At 44.0% G+C, this 21,547-nt stretch overlaps 1 protein-coding gene across 1 annotated transcript in view; it reads right to left on the bottom strand.

Moving 5' to 3' along the window:
- The window catches only part of LOC110375330 (ankyrin repeat domain-containing protein 17), a 39,604-nt gene that overhangs the window by 9,174 nt on the left and 8,883 nt on the right, over positions 1 to 21,547 (bottom strand). Inside the window, exons 4-30 of the mRNA XM_064037897.1 lie at positions 21,302 to 21,467; positions 18,637 to 18,898; positions 18,154 to 18,375; positions 15,756 to 16,013; positions 15,146 to 15,299; positions 14,542 to 14,752; positions 13,959 to 14,172; positions 13,345 to 13,570; positions 12,668 to 12,868; positions 12,024 to 12,187; positions 10,140 to 10,244; positions 9,792 to 9,855; positions 9,421 to 9,480; positions 8,741 to 8,832; positions 7,781 to 8,011; positions 7,325 to 7,474; positions 6,672 to 6,860; positions 6,070 to 6,287; positions 5,554 to 5,689; positions 4,997 to 5,218; positions 4,452 to 4,724; positions 3,947 to 4,115; positions 3,340 to 3,577; positions 2,822 to 2,954; positions 2,631 to 2,731; positions 2,179 to 2,395; positions 1,678 to 1,824 (exon numbers count right to left, since the gene is read on the bottom strand). Coding sequence (XP_063893967.1) covers positions 1,678 to 1,824; positions 2,179 to 2,395; positions 2,631 to 2,731; positions 2,822 to 2,954; positions 3,340 to 3,577; positions 3,947 to 4,115; positions 4,452 to 4,724; positions 4,997 to 5,218; positions 5,554 to 5,689; positions 6,070 to 6,287; positions 6,672 to 6,860; positions 7,325 to 7,474; positions 7,781 to 8,011; positions 8,741 to 8,832; positions 9,421 to 9,480; positions 9,792 to 9,855; positions 10,140 to 10,244; positions 12,024 to 12,187; positions 12,668 to 12,868; positions 13,345 to 13,570; positions 13,959 to 14,172; positions 14,542 to 14,752; positions 15,146 to 15,299; positions 15,756 to 16,013; positions 18,154 to 18,375; positions 18,637 to 18,898; positions 21,302 to 21,467 — 4,823 coding nt within the window. The remainder of the gene's footprint in view (positions 1 to 1,677; positions 1,825 to 2,178; positions 2,396 to 2,630; positions 2,732 to 2,821; positions 2,955 to 3,339; positions 3,578 to 3,946; positions 4,116 to 4,451; positions 4,725 to 4,996; positions 5,219 to 5,553; positions 5,690 to 6,069; positions 6,288 to 6,671; positions 6,861 to 7,324; positions 7,475 to 7,780; positions 8,012 to 8,740; positions 8,833 to 9,420; positions 9,481 to 9,791; positions 9,856 to 10,139; positions 10,245 to 12,023; positions 12,188 to 12,667; positions 12,869 to 13,344; positions 13,571 to 13,958; positions 14,173 to 14,541; positions 14,753 to 15,145; positions 15,300 to 15,755; positions 16,014 to 18,153; positions 18,376 to 18,636; positions 18,899 to 21,301; positions 21,468 to 21,547) is intronic.

The raw sequence follows: 21,547 nt of genomic DNA, 5'->3' as shown, positions 1-21,547 counted from the left end.
AGTAGACAGCTGCAGCTGGTTAAGTCTCGAAGCAGATTTAAATGTAGTTCGGCAAAAAGGCAAATAAGTAGTAAGACAGTGATCTGTTCCGATGTATTCTGGTACTACTATATAGTATGAAACAAGCTCCACACTTTACCTGTGAGTTAGCATCGATCCCCGAGTCGCCCTCCTCCTTGGCCGCCGGCTCGTCGTCGGGCTCGCCGCCCTCGGAGCAGTCGCCGAGCGCCTTGTCGCAGTACAGCGAGTTGTTGTCGTTCACACTCACCTGTGAGTTAGCATCGATCCCCGAGTCGCCCTCCTCCTTGGCCGCCGGCTCGTCGTCGGGCTCGCCGCCCTCGGAGCAGTCGCCGAGCGCCTTGTCGCAGTACAGCGAGTTGTTGTCGTTCACACTCACCTGTGAGTTAGCATCGATCCCGAGTCGCCCTCCTCCTTGGCCGCCGGCTCGTCGTCGGCTCGCCGCCCTCGGAGCAGTCGCCGAGCGCCTTGTCGCAGTACAGCGAGTTGTTGTCGTTCACACTCACCTGTGAGTTAGCATCGATCCCCGAGTCGCCCTCCTCCTTGGCCGCCGGCTCGTCGTCGGGCTCGCCGCCCTCGGAGCAGTCGCCGAGCGCCTTGTCGCAGTACAGCGAGTTGTTGTCGTTCACACTCACCTGTGAGTTAGCATCGATCCCCGTCGCCCTCCTCCTTGGCCGCCGGCTCGTCGTCGGGCTCGCCGCCCTCGGAGCAGTCGCCGAGCGCCTTGTCGCAGTACAGCGAGTTGTTGTCGTTCACACTCACCTGTGAGTTAGCATCGATCCCCGAGTCGCCCTCCTCCTTGGCCGCCGGCTCGTCGTCGGGCTCGCCGCCCTCGGAGCAGTCGCCGAGCGCCTTGTCGCAGTACAGCGAGTTGTTGTCGTTCACACTCACCTGTGAGTTAGCATCGATCCCCGAGTCGCCCTCCTCCTTGGCCGCCGGCTCGTCGTCGGGCTCGCCGCCCTCGGAGCAGTCGCCGAGCGCCTTGTCGCAGTACAGCGAGTTGTTGTCGTTCACACTCACCTGTGAGTTAGCATCGATCCCGAGTCGCCCTCCTCCTTGGCCGCCGGCTCGTCGTCGGCTCGCCGCCCTCGGAGCAGTCGCCGAGCGCCTTGTCGCAGTACAGCGAGTTGTTGTCGTTCACACTCACCTGTGAGTTAGCATCGATCCCGAGTCGCCCTCCTCCTGGCCGCCGGCTCGTCGTCGGCTCGCCGCCCTCGGAGCAGTCGCCGAGCGCCTTGTCGCAGTACAGCGAGTTGTTGTCGTTCACACTCACCTGTGAGTTAGCATCGATCCCCGAGTCGCCCTCCTCCTTGGCCGCCGGCTCGTCGTCGGGCTCGCCGCCCTCGGAGCAGTCGCCGAGCGCCTTGTCGCAGTACAGCGAGTTGTTGTCGTTCACACTCACCTGTGAGTTAGCATCGATCCCCGAGTCGCCCTCCTCCTTGGCCGCCGGCTCGTCGTCGGGCTCGCCGCCCTCGGAGCAGTCGCCGAGCGCCTTGTCGCAGTACAGCGAGTTGTTGTCGTTCACACTCACCTGTGAGTTAGCATCGATCCCCGAGTCGCCCTCCTCCTTGGCCGCCGGCTCGTCGTCGGCTCGCCGCCCTCGGAGCAGTCGCCGAGCGCCTTGTCGCAGTACAGCGAGTTGTTGTCGTTCACACTCACCTGTGAGTTAGCATCGATCCCCGAGTCGCCCTCCTCCTTGGCCGCCGGCTCGTCGTCGGGCTCGCCGCCCTCGGAGCAGTCTCCGAGCGCCTTGTCGCAGTACAGCGAGTTCTTGTCGTTCTCCGCCTGCAGCTTGCGCCGCTCCTCCTGCATGCAAGACTACAACGTAACGTGGTTATGCGCTTTGTAGCCTACTAATCATATTACAAGTTATTAGTGGGTTAGTTGAACAATATTTTTTTCTGAGATACTTTCACAGTATTTTTTAACGATTATAGTCGATCAATCATGTTGCATGTTAGTTTTTGCTTTTATAACAGAGGAAAAAATTTGACATGGGGAATCTAAATAGTTGAAAGATTTGAAATGCTAAAGTCGATGTTCAAAATGTTGTGATAAATAAAAAAATATTTTCCTTATTTTATAATAAACATTTTGAATTTCACAGCTATTCAAATAGTAAAAGTACATAAAATTCAGCAAAAGCAATGTGACACATACCTTCTTCTCCAACTTCTTCTTCTTCTTGCGCTCCCGCCTGCGCGCGGCGGCCTGGCGGCGCGACTCCTCGCGGCAGCGCTCGGCGTCGAGCTCCTCCAGCAGGATGGTGGCGTTCTGGTTGGCGCGGGCGGCCTGCGTCTCCTTGGCGGCGCGGATCACGCGCACGCACTCCTGGCACTTCTCCAGCAGCTCCTTGTCCGAGATTGTACAGATGTACCTGGGAAATAAAAAAAATATTTAAATCCTGAACCGCCAAAGATCCGTCTGCGAATGAACGCGAAAGTTATGCGAAGCAATCTGTCCGAAGCGAATTAAACATAGGACGGTTCAAGAGAAATCGACTGTTTGTAGTTTTACCATCGCTTCGCGTTCACCCAGATAGCTCACTAAAGACATAATTTAAGTAAGAATTTGCAAAATAGTAAAAAAAATACTTCCATATGAAACTGTACCTTGTCATTTCCTGGTCTGAGGGGAATTGCGTAACTACGCCGACCATCCATTTGACCACTTTAGTGTGGCCCTTACGGAAGGCGGCCATTAGGCATGATACCTACAAATAAAACATGTTTATTACAAACACATCCTCCTGTAACACCACGAAAACTTAAAATTAATATTATTTTTTAAATATTTTATGTACTTTTCTATTGTCTTGTGAGTCAATGTCTGCGCCGGCGGCGTACAACATCTCGACCACTGCGAGGTGTCCACCGTTGGCCGCCAGCCATAGGGGAGAGTTGCCTTTTTTGTTTTTCACTTCCACCGCCGCTCGCCTGTAGGAACGAAATATTCAGGTTTATACACAAACATTACTTGTTAAATGTTTTTTTTTAACTAACACACATAAGTAAAGATCTTTTGTTGTATCCTTGAACATGAGGACACACTTATGTTCAAGGATACAACAAAAGATCTTTACGTATGTGTGTTTTGAAACGAGTTTTAGGGAAACAATTAACCTAATTATTTTACTTTACTGTTTATGTATTTATTTACAATAGTGTGCAGCTTTTGCACATGATGGTATATGAAGTTGCGTGGACATGCATTGTGAAATCTGTCGCCATCTCTAATCCTGTCCAATCTTGAAAGGTCATTGAACCACGGCTTCATCAGTACGTTGCTCCCTTTCTCTTGTATATTTAAAACAGTATTAACCTCTGCAGCAGCAGCTCGACAAACTTGGTGTGTCCTTTATCCGCGGCGATGGTGAGCGCGGTGTCCCGGGACGAGGGCACGGGCGGAGCATTGACGTCCGCGCCCTTGTCCAACAGTACCCGGCCGACCTCCACGTAGCCGCCGCTCGCTGCCTCCATGAGGGGAGTGAGGCCGGTCTTCGCGCGGTGTTCTACGTTCGCTTTGCGGTCGAGTAGTAAGCTCACTACTTCGTGCCGACCTGGTGACGGGGTTTTGGAATGTTAGTGAAAAATATATGACTGATGACTACAAAAGACACAGATTTCAAGTAACGATAGTCCAAATGATTCTTTTAAAGTGTATAGTGAAATCTTCATTGGGAAACGCATGTTAGTAGAATAATGTACTCCCATTTCACTAACATACATATTACGTTATATTTTTCAGTCAAAAAATTTTCAATGACTATAATACGGATAGTGTGCTTTCAGGTCTTCTTCCAGCCCCGACTCCTTTGTCATAAATTGTATCTATAATGGCACTATTAACTTTGTCTTGCTCCTACATAAATTCCAACCTGATCATGTACCTACAGCACATAGAAATACTGTGATTTCTTGTTCCTTACCTTGGAAGCAGGCGAGGGTAAGCGCGGTATTGCGGTTGGTCTCGATCTGCGCGTTGATATCGGAGCCGCAGTCCAGCAGCAGCCGGACAGCCGCCGTGTGACCGTTCATAGCGGCCAGCATGAGGGGGGAGATGCCCAGTTTCGAACCGGTGCGGGAGTTGATTTCAGCCTGGGGAAGTAAATTTACATGTTAGATTTAGTCAGATATGTTCAATATGTACATTTTGTTTTGTGCATGTATCTTGGCAAATCTGAAGCTTTTTTAGGCACATTGCATTACATTGTTAGAAACGAAATATATAGTACGGCTGGTCAGCCATCATCATGAAGTTATCATAGTGGCAAGATTCGCTAGAGGAATTGAAATAAATAATAACAAATGTGAGGAGGTGACTTGTTCAAAATCAATGTTTTTATAGTTAGCTACATTGAAAGGTTTTGGCTACTGGTCCCTTTGCTGTTCAATAATGCATAATGTAATTATAAACGTTGACATAGAACATACCTGATGTGTGAGCAGCAGCCTGATGATGTTGACGTAGCCGCCGCTGGCGGCGAGCGAGAGGGGCGTGTAGTCGGACACGTTGCGGTGCTCCTTGTTGGCGCCGCGGCTGAGGATGAGCTCCACGACCTCGTAGCGGCCGCCGCTGCAGGCCAGCGACAGCGGAGTGTCCTTCGTGCGCTCCGACTGCGCCTCGATGTCCGCGCCGTGGTTCAGAAGGATCTCCACGATTTTCTCGTGGCCGGCAGTCGCCGCTAGGATTAGCGGGGTGAAACCCTGGAGGTGATGAAAAGTTAGAACTTGCGGTTATTTAGAGAATATAGAAGTATTGCAAGATTGTTCTGATTAGCTACAGTGAGTATCTGGCAAGTTAGATACTGTAAGTATATAGCAAGATAGCTACAGTAAGTATCTAGCAGATAAAACCTGAGAAACAACATTTAAGGGTCTCAAAAGAATGAGGTCAAAAAGTATTGTATTTTTACAGTATATAAGAATACGATAGGCTCATATAATCAGCTGCGGAGGTTGCCAGACTCTTGTATTACCTTCTTGTCCCGATGCTCGATATCAGCGCCGCGACTGAGCAGCAGCTCCACCAAGTCCTCGTGTCCGCCAGCACAGGCGAGCGTGAGCGCGGTGTCGTGGTTGGAGTCGGTCTCGCCGTCCACGTCCATGGCGCAGTAGGCGGCGGGCGCGGGCGCGGGGGGAGTGGCCGTGCCGTACGCCTCGCCCGAGCGGCAGCCGCGGCCCGTGCCCGCGAACCGACCCTAAGGAACAACGAAGAGGACATTTTGAAATAAGAATTCTAAATAGAATGTTATGTGCCAGTATGTCTGAAATGAATTCCACCAATTCCTCCGCGATTCCACATTCAAATTGAGCAATAGTTTAGGAAGCATATTATGGATGACTCAGCAATTTTATTATGTTTTGGAGCTGATGGTACTGAAGAATTCTCTTATCGAATAACATTTACAATTAGAGCGTGATTGTTGTACTGACTGCTTGAAGATTATACCTTACATAACATCATGTACCTGGTCAAAAATATGTTTTTTTATTTATTGTATAGTTTCGTTTAGAGTATAAAAGTATATGTTACCTTCTTCTTGGCGGCGACGGAGGCATTATTGTGGTGGTGAGGTTGTTCGCGTTTGGAGTGGGGTTGCGGCGCCAGCGGGGCTGCGGGTGCCGCCGCGGCCGCCGTGCCCGCATGCGGGGGAGCGAACGTTGCCGACCTGTATAATGTAATGCGATATTAGAAATCGAATGACAAGTCTTTATGGGACTTTTGAAACAGCAGTGGTTATTTTACAAAAAAACAAAGTCGCATTTTCTGTCCCTATATCCTGATGTCCCTTTGTAAGCTTAAATCTTCACAACTATGCAACCGATTTTCATACGGTTTTTTTCATAGAGTTATTAAAGGGGAAGGTGTATAGTAACATACATTAAATAGTGGGGAAAAACTATGCGTAGTACATACTAAATGTCATATAAGTGGTAATTTGTATAAAAAAGAAGTTCAGACATACAACACTGACAAATACAAAAGAAATCATTAAGAACCAAACAGTCTTTCTGGCTAACACTACATATTTCAAATCACCACACTAACCTTGAAGTAACACCATACTCTTCATAGGGCAACGTAGGCGGCGGCAGTGCGAACAGCGGCTGTATTTCCTGCTGCTGCTGCTGCTGCGGCGGCGGCGCCTGCGCGGACGACTGCGGCAGTGTCAGGATGTCGTTGTCGGCCCGCGTCAGGATGATGCCGCTCTCCAGGTTGCCCGAAGGCGAAGATGGACGAACCCGGAATTGGCATCCGTTACTGGCCTATAGGAGAAAATATTGAGAAGATTATTTGAAGTGCTCTTTTATATTTTTCCAACTTTTCTCCAAGTTTTCTTACTTACTGTGGATTACAATTACCAATCCATTTGTAGTTTCACGCTTGGAGATTGAATTTTGATATTAGCTTCATATCAATTATATCAAGTTTCAATCTCATCAAAAACAAGGGATGGATCGATGACGCCAACCCACAGTAGGTAACTGTAACATACTGGACAGCTTGCCATAAGGCCAGAAGAGAATTGAATTGACTTGGCATCTACAACTAGAGTTGATAGATACACAATGTACGAAATTGAAAATTCATTTGATTTTTACAATTTACAACAAGAGTTGATAGTTGCATGGTAGTAGAGTAATACATACAGTGACGTCGACATGGTGGTGGTGATGGTGGTGGTGGTGGTGGTGGTCCTGGCGCGGCCAGTCGGCGGTGAGCGCCTCCTCCAGCAGGCGGCGCGCGTGGCGCTCGTGGCCCTCGCCGTCCGCGCCTCGCACGGTGTCCGTCTCCGCGCACTTCGACGACAGGATCTCGTGCGACTTCTGCTGCATCACCTGCGCCACCGGCGCAAACACGTATTAGTATCACAGATACACGTAACATAACAAAAAACGCCTTTTCATAAACTTAGCGGTTTTTCTTATTATTACCTAAGGCACTTTTGCAACTGTAGTGAACACTAAGGTCCAAACAGACCTTTGTCACAACGAAGATGCAACTATGATGAATTTCAATAAAGATGGAGTATTTTTCCCAACTGTCATTGAACATCCTTGCCAGTCATTACGGGTAGTCAGAAGCTAGTAAGTCCGACGCCAGTCTAACCAAGGGATATCGGGTTGCCTGGATAACTGGGTTGGGGAGGTCAGATAGGCTTGTAAAACATTGGTGCTCAGCTGAATGCGGTTAGACTGGAAGCCGACCCCAACATAGTTGAGAAAAGGCTCAAGGGGATGATGATGATGGAGTATTTTTGAACTCTGCGATATGTAGTAACTCAGTATAATGAGTTATGTACCTGCAGTACGAGGGAGCGCAGCTCGTTGGGCGGCAGCGCGACGAGCGACGGCACCTCGCGCTGCAGGTAGGCCAGCACGGCGCCCAGCTCCCGCGCCTCCACGCCGCCGCCCGCGCCCGCGCCATCCTCTCCCGCGCCGCCTTCCACCAGCTGGACAGAAAGAGTAAATGTCAGAATACGTGGAACTTATTCGTTATAATCTTATCTAGTGACGTTAAAACAGAGTATAATAAGACACTTACTAGCCTCTCTATGTGTCCCAAAATAAATAATATTTCAAGTGTTGAAGACAACATAAAAAAAATTCTAATATCTATATTTAATGGAAACTGTTTCTTGAGGAGACAGTTTGTGATCTTCAAAACTGTGAGTTATGTTTACTTTGAAAATACATAGTGAACATTTATTTTGAGTTTTAGGTTATTGTGTTTAAAATTAAAGTTAGTCTTCTCTCACCTGTGCCGCAAAAGCTTCAGGCCTCTGCTGCAACTCTTGGACATACAACTGCTGCTGCTGCTGCGCTTGTTGTTGTTGTTGCTGCTGCTGCTGCTGCTGCTGTTGTTGTTGTTGTTGTTGTTGTTGCTGCTGCTGCTGCTTTTTCTGTTGCTGCTGCTGCTGTTGCTGTTGTTGTTGCTGCTGAGCCGCTAGCTGCTGGAATTGCTGTTGCTGCAATTCCTGCAGTTGGTGCTGCAAGACATTGTTAACATAAGTTTGTGTAAAACAGATGATGGATCCTATAACTATAGTTCTTTACCTATTTATACAGCTAATTATATGATAGTGGCTAACATATTCTAGACTAGACGTACGATGTAACAACATTGTGACAGTACAACTCTAGAACTGAACTTGTAGATAGTAAATGGAGCTAGAATACCGACTGTCTATAATGTAATATTACAGTAATGTTTTGATAAACAACTCGCGAAGATTACCGCGACGGCACCCACTTCACTAATGTGCTGGCCGAGGCGTTGCAATGCGTCGAGCAGTAGAAACTTGCAACCAAACTTGGAGCATTTACGTGAAACCTTCGCGCGCGGACGCTCTTGTATCGGAGTGTTCTATAATGGTCAGCGCGTTTAATACTTTGTTACAACGTATGGAAAGTATTAAACGGTAAGAAAAGTACTCGATTTTCAGAAATATTAGAACTAATTATTACGATTTGCAAGAGCTAACTTTCGGTGTTACTAACTGTTTCGTACTAGGGGGAAACTTATTCAAAACTTTTATTAGAAACAAAATTTAATGGAAAAACAAATAAAAATACAGTAACCAAACATTTGCAAAACTAATAGATGTCCACAAAAAACATAATGTATAACTCTTTTATTTTAGTTCATTTCCTAACATTTACCTACACTAATGGTTATGCTACTTTGACAAATATACTCAGTACTTTCTTCTACATACCTGGTTAAGGTTGGTAGCTAGTTGCTGCACTGGGAACAACTGCTGCGGAGGCGGGTACGGCGGCGTAGTGGGAGGGTGGATGGTCGTCACACCTACATTGTAAAAACAATCTTTAAGTCTCCGCATTTAAGTTTAATTTCTCATATTTCACTAGTTAATGAACCCCCACTTACCTGTTGACTTGTACACGTTAAAAACAAGCAGATTGAGAATAATATGGTCTCAGGTCAGCACAACTATGCAACGGTTTAGTTGAGATGGTGAATGTTAACGTTTATGTGGATGTAGCGACATTTTAGTCTAGTTGTTAACTCAAGAGGACATACAAATAGAAATTGCAACGAAATAAGTGATTTGGTTTTGACAGTCACATGGAGATACACAGAAGGGAGATACCCCTAGCACTTCGTTGCCCAAAACATTATGAATTGGAACGATTACAGATGTGACTATGAGAAAGCCATCATACAACAAAAAAGTGACGCACATGATTAGCGAACGTAAACAAACACGTAAATACATACACAGTAGAATGTGAGGGATTATTGTGAGGCTCAAAATCTTAATGGATTAATATGATAAAAGGTCATTATATAGGACTTTTTATATGGTGTCTGTATGAAGTGAAGCCAAACATATAAGTACGATGGTGTAAGTGACTTGTCGTGCGTAGGACTTGCCTTGAGCGCAGAACTGAAGGTCCAAGGCGTGCAGCGCCGACGTGGCGAGCGTCGGCGGACCTTCACATACAACCACCGTTTTACTTTATAACTTATAGTTAAGTCTTATTGGCTAGTGTGCTTTGAACTTCCTCATGTGTATTGATCCCTCCCAGTGTATTTTTGGAGTAGTGTTTGGATATCATACCTAAAGTACTGAGGGTCCACTTCAAAACAGGTTGACCCTTCCCTTTCATTAAAATCATCCGACAAAGTTGGCGATTTTTTTAAGTCGGTTTATTTTATTCCTAAGCTGTTTATTGAGTAGCCAAACATGTGGACTACCCACCTCACTACAACTGTAAGTGATATAAATGTGTTTGGTTCCTTACCTGCAGGGTCGGGCAAGTCGAGCAGGCTGCGGTCGGCCTCGGGCAGGCAGTCGCGCGGGTCCCGCTGTAACAGAGTGACGTCAGTCGGGCTCGCGCGGCGCCGCACTCCGTGCTACGTTTGGCCGATACTAACGCCACCGGTACATCGAACTCACCATGCAATTCATTGATGTACTAAAAAGTCTGTAATGCTAGTATTCCAAAGATTTGTTGCTCTTGTAGTAGTGAAGAAGCGCATAGTGAATTCTGTCTGACGCTCGTAACGTTAGCAATTGGTCTACGTGTGCGACGCCGCTGTACACAATTTACTTGAGTTAGTTTAGTGAATGTAATTATAGTGTGACTCACGTTGCATTTATTTTTAATCTGGCATTTAATTTTAACTTTCTTGTTTACGTCCTTCCACGTAAACCCCGGCGGGAGTGATACCTTAGCCATGGCGTGGTGGCAAATCTACACCGTGGGAAGCAAGCAGAGAGAAATGAAATGATAGAATCGTGATATTAAGCCAACAATATACATATGTATCGATATTATACATAGGGTGGGGGCGTAATGGTTAATTTGGAAAATTTCATACAAATGAGAGGCATATAAGGAGCTAAGCTTTACGATGTTAGGTTATAACCCACACAGATGTACAACGACTATCACCTTTATTCATAAACTTTAACCAAATGAAAAACTCCTTAAAATTACATGATATATCAAAATGACTGAACATATTAGTTTGTGAATAAAGGATCAATCAATTACACTAGCTGCATAGCTCCGGCGGGGTTGCCGCGGTGTCATTCCCGAAAATATTTCCAACAAGAAATAGATAAAGTCATAGTAATTTTGCCAGAATCCCAATACATAGTAAAAAGAAAGCGTTACAGATAGCTTTGGTCATTATTCAGATCATCAATTTGATTATTATGATAAGTGGAAAAAAGTTAGGAGAAAAGAAACAACATGAACGTTAATTATGCAACTAGCGTATAGTTTTGTAAAGCCCTTTCACCAGACATTCAGAAGTTTACTGCGAGTTATCTTAAAAAACGATTATATTTTGATCGCCTCTTGCCTTGAGCACTAAATATATAGCATATTTATCTGGTAAAGATCCAATTTCTCTTTCCATTTAAGTATGCATTTGTGAAAATATACATATATATGATGTTATTATCGCAATAAACTTCCAAACACATAGTTGCCATTGTTAATTTTTGAATGAACTGAGGGGATTGAAGCTAGTATGCCAATTTTGCCCTATTTCTTTTTATATTACTTTTATTCTGATGTTTTGAACACTTTACAATAGTTGAAATGCCGTTATTTCCGGATACATATTTTAAATAAAGCGCTCAAAACGTCGGAAATTATTCGTCATTAGGCTATAGGTAATGTTTCTTAAAATTAACGAGCAATATATCATTGGAGTATATTTAATGAATATGTTGCAATGTAAGTTATAATTCACGTTTGGCAACTTAGATATCATCATAACATTCAATTATATTTAATATTTGAAGATCTTTAGTAAAAATTTGCTTTTATTGCCAAACTAGGAAATGATTCTCAACAAGTTATATAACTTCTTTTCAGTTATTTGTAAGACAGATAATTTCAAAAAATATGCTTCCATACTTATGTTGATCCAGTCAACGTGAATTACAACTTTTATGATTGTGTTATGACTCACTATATAAACAATTAAGGCTCAATATTTTAGGCCTAATTATTTTAGCTAGTAGTCGCGCAAAGAGGCCTTATTGTCCGACAAATCGCAGTACAGTCGTGCTGCGATATGGTCTGCGATACAAGCGGTAACGACGAGGTATGTTTCGTCATGGTAAGGTCATGATCACCCAGTTCCATTAAACAAGAAATGATTATTTTTGCTCATAGATGAAGGCTTTTCAACGTTAGAGCGATCGGATTTTGTTGAGGGTATCCGCTCAGTTTGGTCTACGCACTACACATTCAGCGTGGTTTAATTCGGTATTTTTTTTTGCATATTTGGGTGTTATCGCTCGAAACAGTAGCGTTAGTAGTTGTCAATTGTTTCAGCAAGCGTTTGTCGCGATGCGCGCGGCAAAACCAAGCGTTTACATACATAGTTTGGAATCAACTTATTTCTTGTTTAACAGAACCGACAAACACATAATTAGACGACGATACAAGCTACAATATGGTCATGAACGTTGACTAGTCATCATGTAGTGTGTGAGTGTGTGAGTGACTCACGTTGTCGTCGAGTATGTCGGGCGGCGGCGGCAGGTGGTGGTCGGAGTGCGGCGGCGCGACGCGCTGCTTGCGCGTGCACTTGTGCTTGTTGGCGTCGGCCGGCGCGCACACGGCGCCCGTGTTCGCGCCGCCGCCTGCCTTCTTGCGACCCGCTACGCCGCGCTCTGATGATTAAATACATGATTATTTCAAGGGTCTTAATAGAATATTAGAGACCACCACATTTTAAAAGGAAAATGGATGACGTCATCGACATCATCTTCCTGCAATTATCACAACCTTATTTGAGGTTGAAAAATTGATGACAATAAGATAAAAAAATTGCGAAGTTGCGAATAAGTTAATTAGTTGGGGATCAACTATCCAACTTGTGATGATGATCCCTGTTACATAAAGATAATTTCATGAAAGTTGTCTCAGAGGGGCTTCAGCATCCACTTTCGCTTATGCCCCAGGTTCGCCTTCCAAAAATCCGGAACTCTGTTATTTTCTGTCTGGTCGATGCATACAAAATAATGTATACTGTAATTATTATTACTAAACCGTCAAATATTAAATTGTTTCAGACACTACTTTACTCATTATAAAGTTAAGTAAACCTGAACATCAATTATGAAACAAATAAACCAAACTGTAGTACATACCATCGAGGTAGACCTTGGAGAACTTGGTGGGCAGGTCCTGCGGCGCCTGGTGGTGGTGCGGCGGGTGGTGCAGCGCCGCGTGCGCGTGCGCGTGCGCCGGCAGCAGCGCGCGCCCGCCGCCCGGCGCCGCCGCGTGGCTCAGCCCCAGCGCCGCCGCCTGCGCCGCGCTCAGCCCGTGCGCCTCCTCCGCTCCGGCCACGCCTACATACAACGTAGCTTGTTAAAACCCCAGCTCCATCAATAAAACTTAATATAAAAGACACGTTTTTTGTTACATTTCTTAGCTAGTCATGTTTTGTCATAAGAATTCAGATAGTTTGTAAAATTTCATCCTCATCGAAGGCCGGGTAGTGGCTCAAATTAAAATTCCAAGATTTTATTACATACATAGCTACAAGTGAAGCTAATATAAACGTGTTTAAAACTAGGTTGAAACATGTAACATCAATCTAGAAAAGGGGGCAACATTGGAGGACGGTATTTCGCGATTCTCAGTTGTTATCAGACTCACGAGAAGAGGAAACCTAATTGTCACAATTTAAACCACTGTCAACTACAGATCCACAACAGCAGCTGAACCGAACCTTTAGTCGATACGTAGCAGAACTGGTCACACCTATAAAACTCATAAAGGATAACTTATGACCCAAGAAAAGATCCACCGCTATTCAACTTACCTCGTGGCAACATGACGGAGTGAGGGTAATCCAGCAACAGCTGCACGACAGCGGTATGTCCGCCCTTAGCCGCCTCGATGAGCATGGTGGAGTTGTCCTTGAGCTTGCGGAAGGGGTCGGCGTCGCAAGCCAGGAGGAACTTCACCACGTCCACGTGGCCGCCCGCGCAGGCTAAGGAGAGGGGAGTGTGGTCGCCTAGAGCTGTCATGCGGTTCACGTCTGCGCCCTGTGAACAAAAGTAATTTGTAGACGTGATTTTGTAACATATGATACAAGAGAATTAGGAAGATAGCTCATTTACTCATAGTGTGGCTAACTTTTATAAAAATGGCATTAGGAAATATTTCACTCAAATACAGATTTATTTTAAAATACTGTACTGAAAATGTTTCATTATTAATCAACAGCAAAAATGAATTATTTTGTTGTCTCTAGATTTATTTAGTTTAGGCAGCTGATCTACTAGTACTTTTATTTTGTTGATCAGTAGGCCTCGTCCAATAAACATCCCGGACTTGAGCGGTTTTTCAAATAAGATGACCAGCTATAGGTTCACTCTTAGGGGAATTTTGACGTTTTCTTTAAGAAAACCATCCACTTAGTACTGTACATACCTTGCCGACGAGGAACTGCACGGTGCACACGTGTCCGGCGCGACAGGCCTTCATGAGCGGCGTGCGGCCGCCCTCGCTCTCGTGCTCCAGCTCGGCGCCGGCTCGCAGCAGCAGGTCCGCCACGTCCGTGTGACCGTTCTCGCAAGCGTACGTCAGCGCTGTGTCGCCCGTCTGGGTCTGGGCGTTCACGTCCGCGCCCGCGTTTAGCAGGTAGCTAGAGAAGGAATAGTCATTTTTAGGGTCGCTTAAAATTCTTATAAAAAGATAGGTTGGGTCAAATATTTCATAACAATTAACAGGTAAGATACTTATTAGCCCAAGGTAAAGAAACTGGTCAAATTGAAAAAAATTAATAACGGTAAATAACACGCATTTGTGATTATTTGATACTGAATCGAAGTTCAGAATTTAAAGTTGCTGTAGCGCGTCGTCGCTGTCCACATCTACAACAGCTGATGAACAGAACCTTTACTCAATACGTGCCAAAGCTGGTCACGTTGACAGGGCAGAATTAAATATCTGAATAGGAACGAATGCGAAACAAAGACATTAATCAATTCAAGTTACTAGTAATATAACTCACCGCACGAGTTCAAGGTGTCCCTCCTGGGAGGCCTCCATGAGAGGCGTGGAGGCGCCCAGCTCAGCATCAGCTCCCGCCTTGATGAGGAAGTCGGCCACCTCGAGGAAGCCGCCGCAGCAGGCCAGCGTCAGCGCAGTCTCTTGCGTCTCTTCCGTCTGCGCGTTGATGGAGGCGCCCTGACCCAGCAGGAGTGCCACCATTTCCTCGTGACCTGGGGACAAAGATCATATTTATGATATTGAACTTATAAACTTACCATAAATCTAAGTTTGAGACGTGTAAGTGTGGTTAGATGGGTAGGTAGTAAAGGTGTTTAGACATTACGCCGCAGCGGTAGCGTTTTTTCAACTAAACCCGCGTACTGCGCCGCCGCTGCCCTTTATAAGTGTGTAAAGCTCAATATAAATTATAAAGGGAGAAGAGTGCAGCGATGATATGACTGGGTGTCCCCTTAAAAAGAGACATTCACATTCATAGCTTATACTTCAAAATATATCCTTGTCATTTGCAGAAAGTAATTCCCCTAGCTAGAACCGCGGGGAACAACTAGTTCTGAAATTATATCTTCCAAGAATTGTTGAATAAAACATATCATGTCACATACCTTCTCTAGCGGCCTCCATGAGCGGCGTGTAACCTTCATCGTTGACCTCCTCGATGTTAGCCCCTCGTTCCAGCAGCAACATTGCTAATTCAACATGGCCGCCGCAAGCCGCTAGCGTCAGCGGTGATTCGAAACTGTCCGTCGGCATGTTAACCTGTATCAAATAAATATAGTTTTATTTCACTTAATCATAAATAGAAAATACGAGTATGAATTGAATGAGTATTACACAGATATGCGCAGTATAGTTCCGGAAACGACCGATTTTTAAACGAGTTGAAGGGTCCTTAAAATATTCAATCAGTAAAGTGGAGTGTGAACGGTACACGTAACTGGGGTCAGTTTAATGGAAATCAGCGATGGGATTTATTGGAGTAATCATTTTAAAACCTGTGCAGTATTACGGTGGAATTTTTTAACGAATTTAAATGAAATCTTTTTCTGTATCAGAAGACGGCTGTTTCCGTCTGCAGTAGGAAAGTAAAAAGGCTGATAATTATAACTATTATTAAGTCAAAATATCTAAACAATTTTAGACGAACTACGCTTATGATTTTAAACATAGATCTTATGTAGTACATAACAAAAATGTTCTAACATTCAAACTAACCTGGGCGCCAGAATCGAGCAGCAACCTGGCCACTTCGACATGTCCGTCCATGCTAGCCTCCATCAACGCTGTATGCATCTCATCGGTCTTGTGCTCACGGTCGGCGCCTGCTGCCAGCAGGAACCGAACCATGTCGAGGTGGCCCTTGTAGCAGGCGAGGGTGAGGGCAGACTCCTTGAACTCGTTCGAGTGCGTGTTGATGCCAGCGCCGTGTTCTAGAAGGATCTTTGCCACACCTACGTGACCTGCTGATGCTGCCTGTGAGGGGGTAAAACAATTTTTTGTAAGGGGTATTAATGAAAACAAAAAACGGCCAATGGCCAGTTACATTTTGTTTTAACACGCTCATCTCACAGTGCTCCAGACATACCTATATTTGTCATGAGAAAGAGTATTTAGGTTTATATCCGAAATTATGTATTAACTAATGCCTTTTTTATGTCATATAGTAACACAGGTGATAATTTACTAATGTAAAACGTCTATGTGTGAGTAATGAAGTTTCAGTTACAATATCAGATGTTTTGTTGTTTTGATTATTGAGTTTTATGCCCGGTTTACACTTTGTTAAGTTAACACTGCAGGTGATTAGTGCAGGTGTTTAGTAATCAAGGTGTGAACGGAAGCGTAAAGTGATTAGTGTTAAGTGAGACGTGCGATTAGTACTTATTGATTAGTGCGAGTGAATAGAATCAAGGTCTATTTTTGTTGTTAAGTGACTACCCCCTCTCAACTTTTCTACTACCCTCTCTCGCAATTTGCCTGTACTAATCAGTGTGTAAATACGTGTGTGTTAAGTGCGCAGTGTCAAGTTCAAAGCGAAAATGAAGTGGACGGAACAACATACTTTATAATTCGTACAAGAATACATAAAGTTTGAATGCCTATACAATGTTAAGTGCGCAGAATTTAAAAACAAACAGTTGAGAGATGCGGCCCTATTGAAACTGAGTGAAGCGATGGGAATTCCCGATTTCAAAATTGAGTTCATTTTCTATATCAGATACCACAACAGATACAATCTCCTTAATTTATTTGTCTCAATATTAGGCGCTGTTCATCTTCCATTTCTAGAGACACTATGCACAACGCACAGTACCACTATGAGCTTCTTCCTAAACACTGTGTAAACGGAGATGGAAAAGACTACTTAACACTTGAGACTTATCGCGTAAAGTTAACGCTTAACACTTATCACTTCACACTTCGCAAAGTGTAAACCGGCCTTTAGATAAGAATGTGTGAACAGCTGTGAAAACTAAACAGGTGCTTCTTATTTTCGAAAAACAAAGACGAAAGTCGAATTGCAAACATTGTAATTTCGTTCATCTGTCAAATGAATCTAGCATGATTTAAATCACGACTAAACCAGAGCAAACTTACTAAGAACCAGATGCAAGTATTGGAAAAATGCACATGCACAATTGAACATTATCTTAATAATCGCACACTAATTATGTTTAATCTACGAAATAGCTGCGCGAAAACATAATATGTAAGTTGTGATTCAGTGGAGCTATTCGTGATAAATACGGAATGTAACTATGCAACGGTTATCTATGTCAATATGTTGTATTGTTCAGATTAGTGTCGAGTAGTTCGCGCGCTATGGAGAGAAACGAACATTTGATACAAAGTTTATAGTTCACTAGCTTCCGTAGCGATTTCACCCGCTTCCTGAGGGAACTACTACCCACACCCGGATAAAAGAAGCCTACACATTTTGCTGAATTACTATATTACGGCCAAGTTCCATGAAAATCCGAAGGAACAAACATACACACATTCACAATCTTTTGCCTTTAGTTACGCCTTTTGTGTAATGTAGCTAAAAGCATAAAAAAAGAGGGTAAAGGTCTTATACAGCATTGTGTAAAGACTAATAGTGTCTGTAGTCTGATGAGTTTTGCGTGTTGATGGCACCAATTATTTTATCAGATGGTGTAGGGACATGTGATATGGAGTTATAACAATAAGTCGGCAGAGTCATTCTTTGTACAGGACCTAAATCATAAAGACGGCCAAACTTCAGTTTTCCTTTAGCTTTTCTCTAATACATAAGCTCCATTACTCCACCTAATGCGCGATGTGATTCGCACACACTTAAAACATAGAGTAAGAGTGCCACAATAAGCTAGTGCATTTCCACTCCAACTTACATAACTTCTCAGATTTAAGATATTTGATTCTTTTTGCATGTGCTGTAGTTTTATTCATACTGACATCTTTCCTGAAGTCAACGCCAACTTCAGCGAAGCAAACATATGTAAGTACGAACTATAAAATCCCAAAATATTAGTCCCGGGAGTAGCAAAGACAGCCCAATCTCTTTGATGAGGGGTAACAGGTTGTCATCATCATTATTTCTGCAACCTTCAACATTAGTTGGTGAACATACCTCCATGAGCGGCGTGTGTCCATTCTCGTTGTGGTCCTCAACATTGGCGCCGCTCTCGAGCAGCGCGCGGACGCACTCCTCGTGGCCGCCCGCGCACGCGTACATGAGCGGCGTGTTGCCCGACCCGGACACCGCGTTTACGTCCGCGTGGTGCGCGATCAGCAGCCGGACGATGTCCACGTGACCCGCGCTCGCCGCCTCCATCAGGGGTGTGCAGTCGCCCTGGTTAGTGAAGGTATGATTAGATGGTATAACTTGGAGCCTTTATACATCCTGGCAATAACTAGATTGATACTCTAGAAGACGTACATTTTATGACTATGTTGCTGAATAAAGATTGATGAACTTGCAACGCGCTCGTATTCTGAAGTGACTAATCTTTGATTGTTTGTAACTCGCATTGTAGATCAGCCTTGTAACTCAGCCTAAATATCAGAAGAAATCTTAGTATTACATAGTTGAACTGAATATTAGTGTAGTTACCTTGATGCCGCGGTCCTCTACACTCGCGTGCATGGCTAGCAGCACTTGAGCGAGCTCGTAGTATCCCGCGGAGCATGCGAGCGAGAGCAGCGACTCGCCCTCCTCTGTGGTCTCGTGCACGGAGCGGCCCTCCGTCAGCAGCTTCCGCACGGTGCCCACGTCGCCGTCCGAGCACGCCTCCGCCAGCGACGGCGCCCCGTCCGCGCCCACCGACGACGCCACGGTCGGCGTGGTTCCCGTTGCACTCGACCCGCATTGTTGACTAAAACAATCACCGCTCAATTATATCAATTCTCCCAATACAAACAAACAACGATGACGTAACTAAAGTTAATCAGATAAGATCAAAGCTTAACGAATCACCGTCTCGAGTCGGTCTCATCGAATCGACGCGAGAATCCTTACGGACTCATCAACGTCGGCCCGAGAGGCTTCCCGCCCGAACAAAATTGACTCAATCTCGGAATATCATCATGAAAAATTAAGCGTAAACGTGAGAAGATAAGGCGAATACATTTATAATTAAAAACAAACAATTCTCGTTATTTTTGATGATGAGGAAAGACTTGAAAAGGAGAACACGTGTACTGCGTATATTATGTTCTTTGTTTACATTAGCGGTAAACAAATTGATGACGATGCATTTTAAACTGAATCAATAAATATAAGTCTAAGCGGAATCGGAACAAGATAGCAAGGCATCGTTATTTTATTCATAAAAACCGGTAAGTGGACAGTCTGTTTTCAATAACACTGTAAAAACCAAAGCAGTGATAACATAATTTACTATGATAATTTATATTATAACAGTAAATAACAGTAAATAAATACTGCGAATTGTGACGTAATAGGAAAATGGAATATGTATGTAAATCAGGGAAACCGAGTATCGATGAATGAATCGAGAATATAGTGAAAGGAGAAAGCGTGACGTAACGTTTGATATTTTAAGATCAGATAGAGACCAAATTAGGAGCTTAGAACATGTAAATGTAAAGGGTGATCAACTTCACATATTTGGAAGAAACACAGTTCATGGGATTTATATTTTGATAAAGTATTTAACAAACAACCTGACTCTTTACATTTATTCTTGTTTATTTTTTTTTTTAATTATCTCTGTAACTATTAAATATTACGACACCTATACTTGCATCAAACATACCTATCTGGGATTTCTTGCCTTCAACATTCCAATAACGGAAAATCCGAAACAGTAATTAAAACGCCAACAATCAATCATTACGTAGGTGCTATTATTATTAGCAAATAATGTGTAACGCCAAAATAAAATAACCAAGTACACAGACTGGTATGTAACAAGCTTTCGCGGTTAAAATTCTTACAAAAATGTGGTACATGAATTAAATAATTTGGAGAAGGGACAACCATACATTATATACCATGCATGTACAATGAAGTATTTCCGAGTAAAACTGCGGGCAACAGCTAGTCGTCAGCACAAATTATTGTGCGTAAGTACACCCGCATTAGAAGACATACCGTCGAGCATTCTTCAACTGTTTACATGGTTATGCGTGTGAGCCGAGTGTGAATCGTGAAAGCTTTCAAATAATACACACATGACTTAATGCGCTCTTACGGCCTTTGAATGAACTCGAGTGACTAATCTAGTGTTGCGCAGAACAGTGAAGGACCCCTGTTAGGGTTTGTGTTGGAAATGTAATTGGGAATCACTTGAGATTTTGTAATTTTAGTCCATTATCTTTCTATTAAAATGCCAGTATCATCCGTAGGAAGACTGAAAACCGGTTCAGGAAAAATGTACACCTACTAACTTGCTATAGATGGATGGTACACGAAAGCTCGGTACAAGAAAGAGATCGTTCAAACTGAAAAGGTATTTCCACGCAATTACACCTTGGCTTATTCTACTCGTACTGAAAAGATATTGTAATGAACTTGACTAAACTCAAAAACTGACAATGTTATTTTTATCATGAGTGTCCTACTTTCTTCAGTTCCACACTTCACCTTTTAAAGGCAACTAGGTTATACGTATTCTATACTACGGCGACAAAATTAGGGCAGGTCGTCTAGAAGAATTGTTTGACTGTGTATTCCAGATTGATATTACAGGCGTTCCCAGTCCCTAGCCGTCTAAGAATAGATGCTACAGTTTTAATTTGTAAAGCAACCTTTAAAAAGGTTAGATCAATATACTTGAAGGCAGAAGCGATTGTTTGTAGGAATTCAGTGTTCGTATCGTATTGAATCTAAATACAAGGACAGTCTAGACAAGGATTTATATAACACATATGATTAGTCTCGAAGTGCCCGTATGAATCATAGACACGGTGAACTTCGTCCGTCGACATGTTAGAATGAAAACATGCAAACCGAAATGGCATTGAAGGGTCTAGTGTTATTAAACGACTCCTGTGATCAAACGACCATTTGAACTAGTTGTTACTTATTTTAATTAATAGTACACCACGTCATTTGATCCTGTTAATTTGTTTCTAGACTTATTTAGGACAGTGAGGTCTTCAGTATCCCTCTAGTTTCATAATAGCACCCATAAATAGACAGTGTCTAGATTTACGATGATGGAATGCATTTTGCAAAAACTACGCCGATTGCAATTTGATAGTATAGACATGTAGTGAATCGTTGATAGTAAAGGTATTCGTGTTAAACGTACTTTTTGTCCTGGTGGTGGTGCCGGTGGTGCGGTGGTGGTTGGTCGCTGCGCATGCGCGTGAGGGCCGCGGCCGCCTCGTCGAGCGCGCACGACACCGACGACGTCAGCCGGCGAAGCACCTCCGGGTCGGCGAGGTGCTTGCCCTCACCGGATAGCTTGCCGATGCCTGCAGACAAATGTGCATGTCGAATTATAAGCTCCTTCATAACTTTGCGGGGTATTTCCTTTGTTCAAAAGTTTGCAGAA

This window comes from Helicoverpa armigera, chromosome 14, assembly GCF_030705265.1.
Source record: "Helicoverpa armigera isolate CAAS_96S chromosome 14, ASM3070526v1, whole genome shotgun sequence".
Lineage (NCBI taxonomy): Eukaryota > Metazoa > Arthropoda > Insecta > Lepidoptera > Noctuidae > Helicoverpa > Helicoverpa armigera.
Note: the sequence above shows the minus strand (reverse complement) of the source record. Positions and strands in the feature narration are given on the sequence as shown.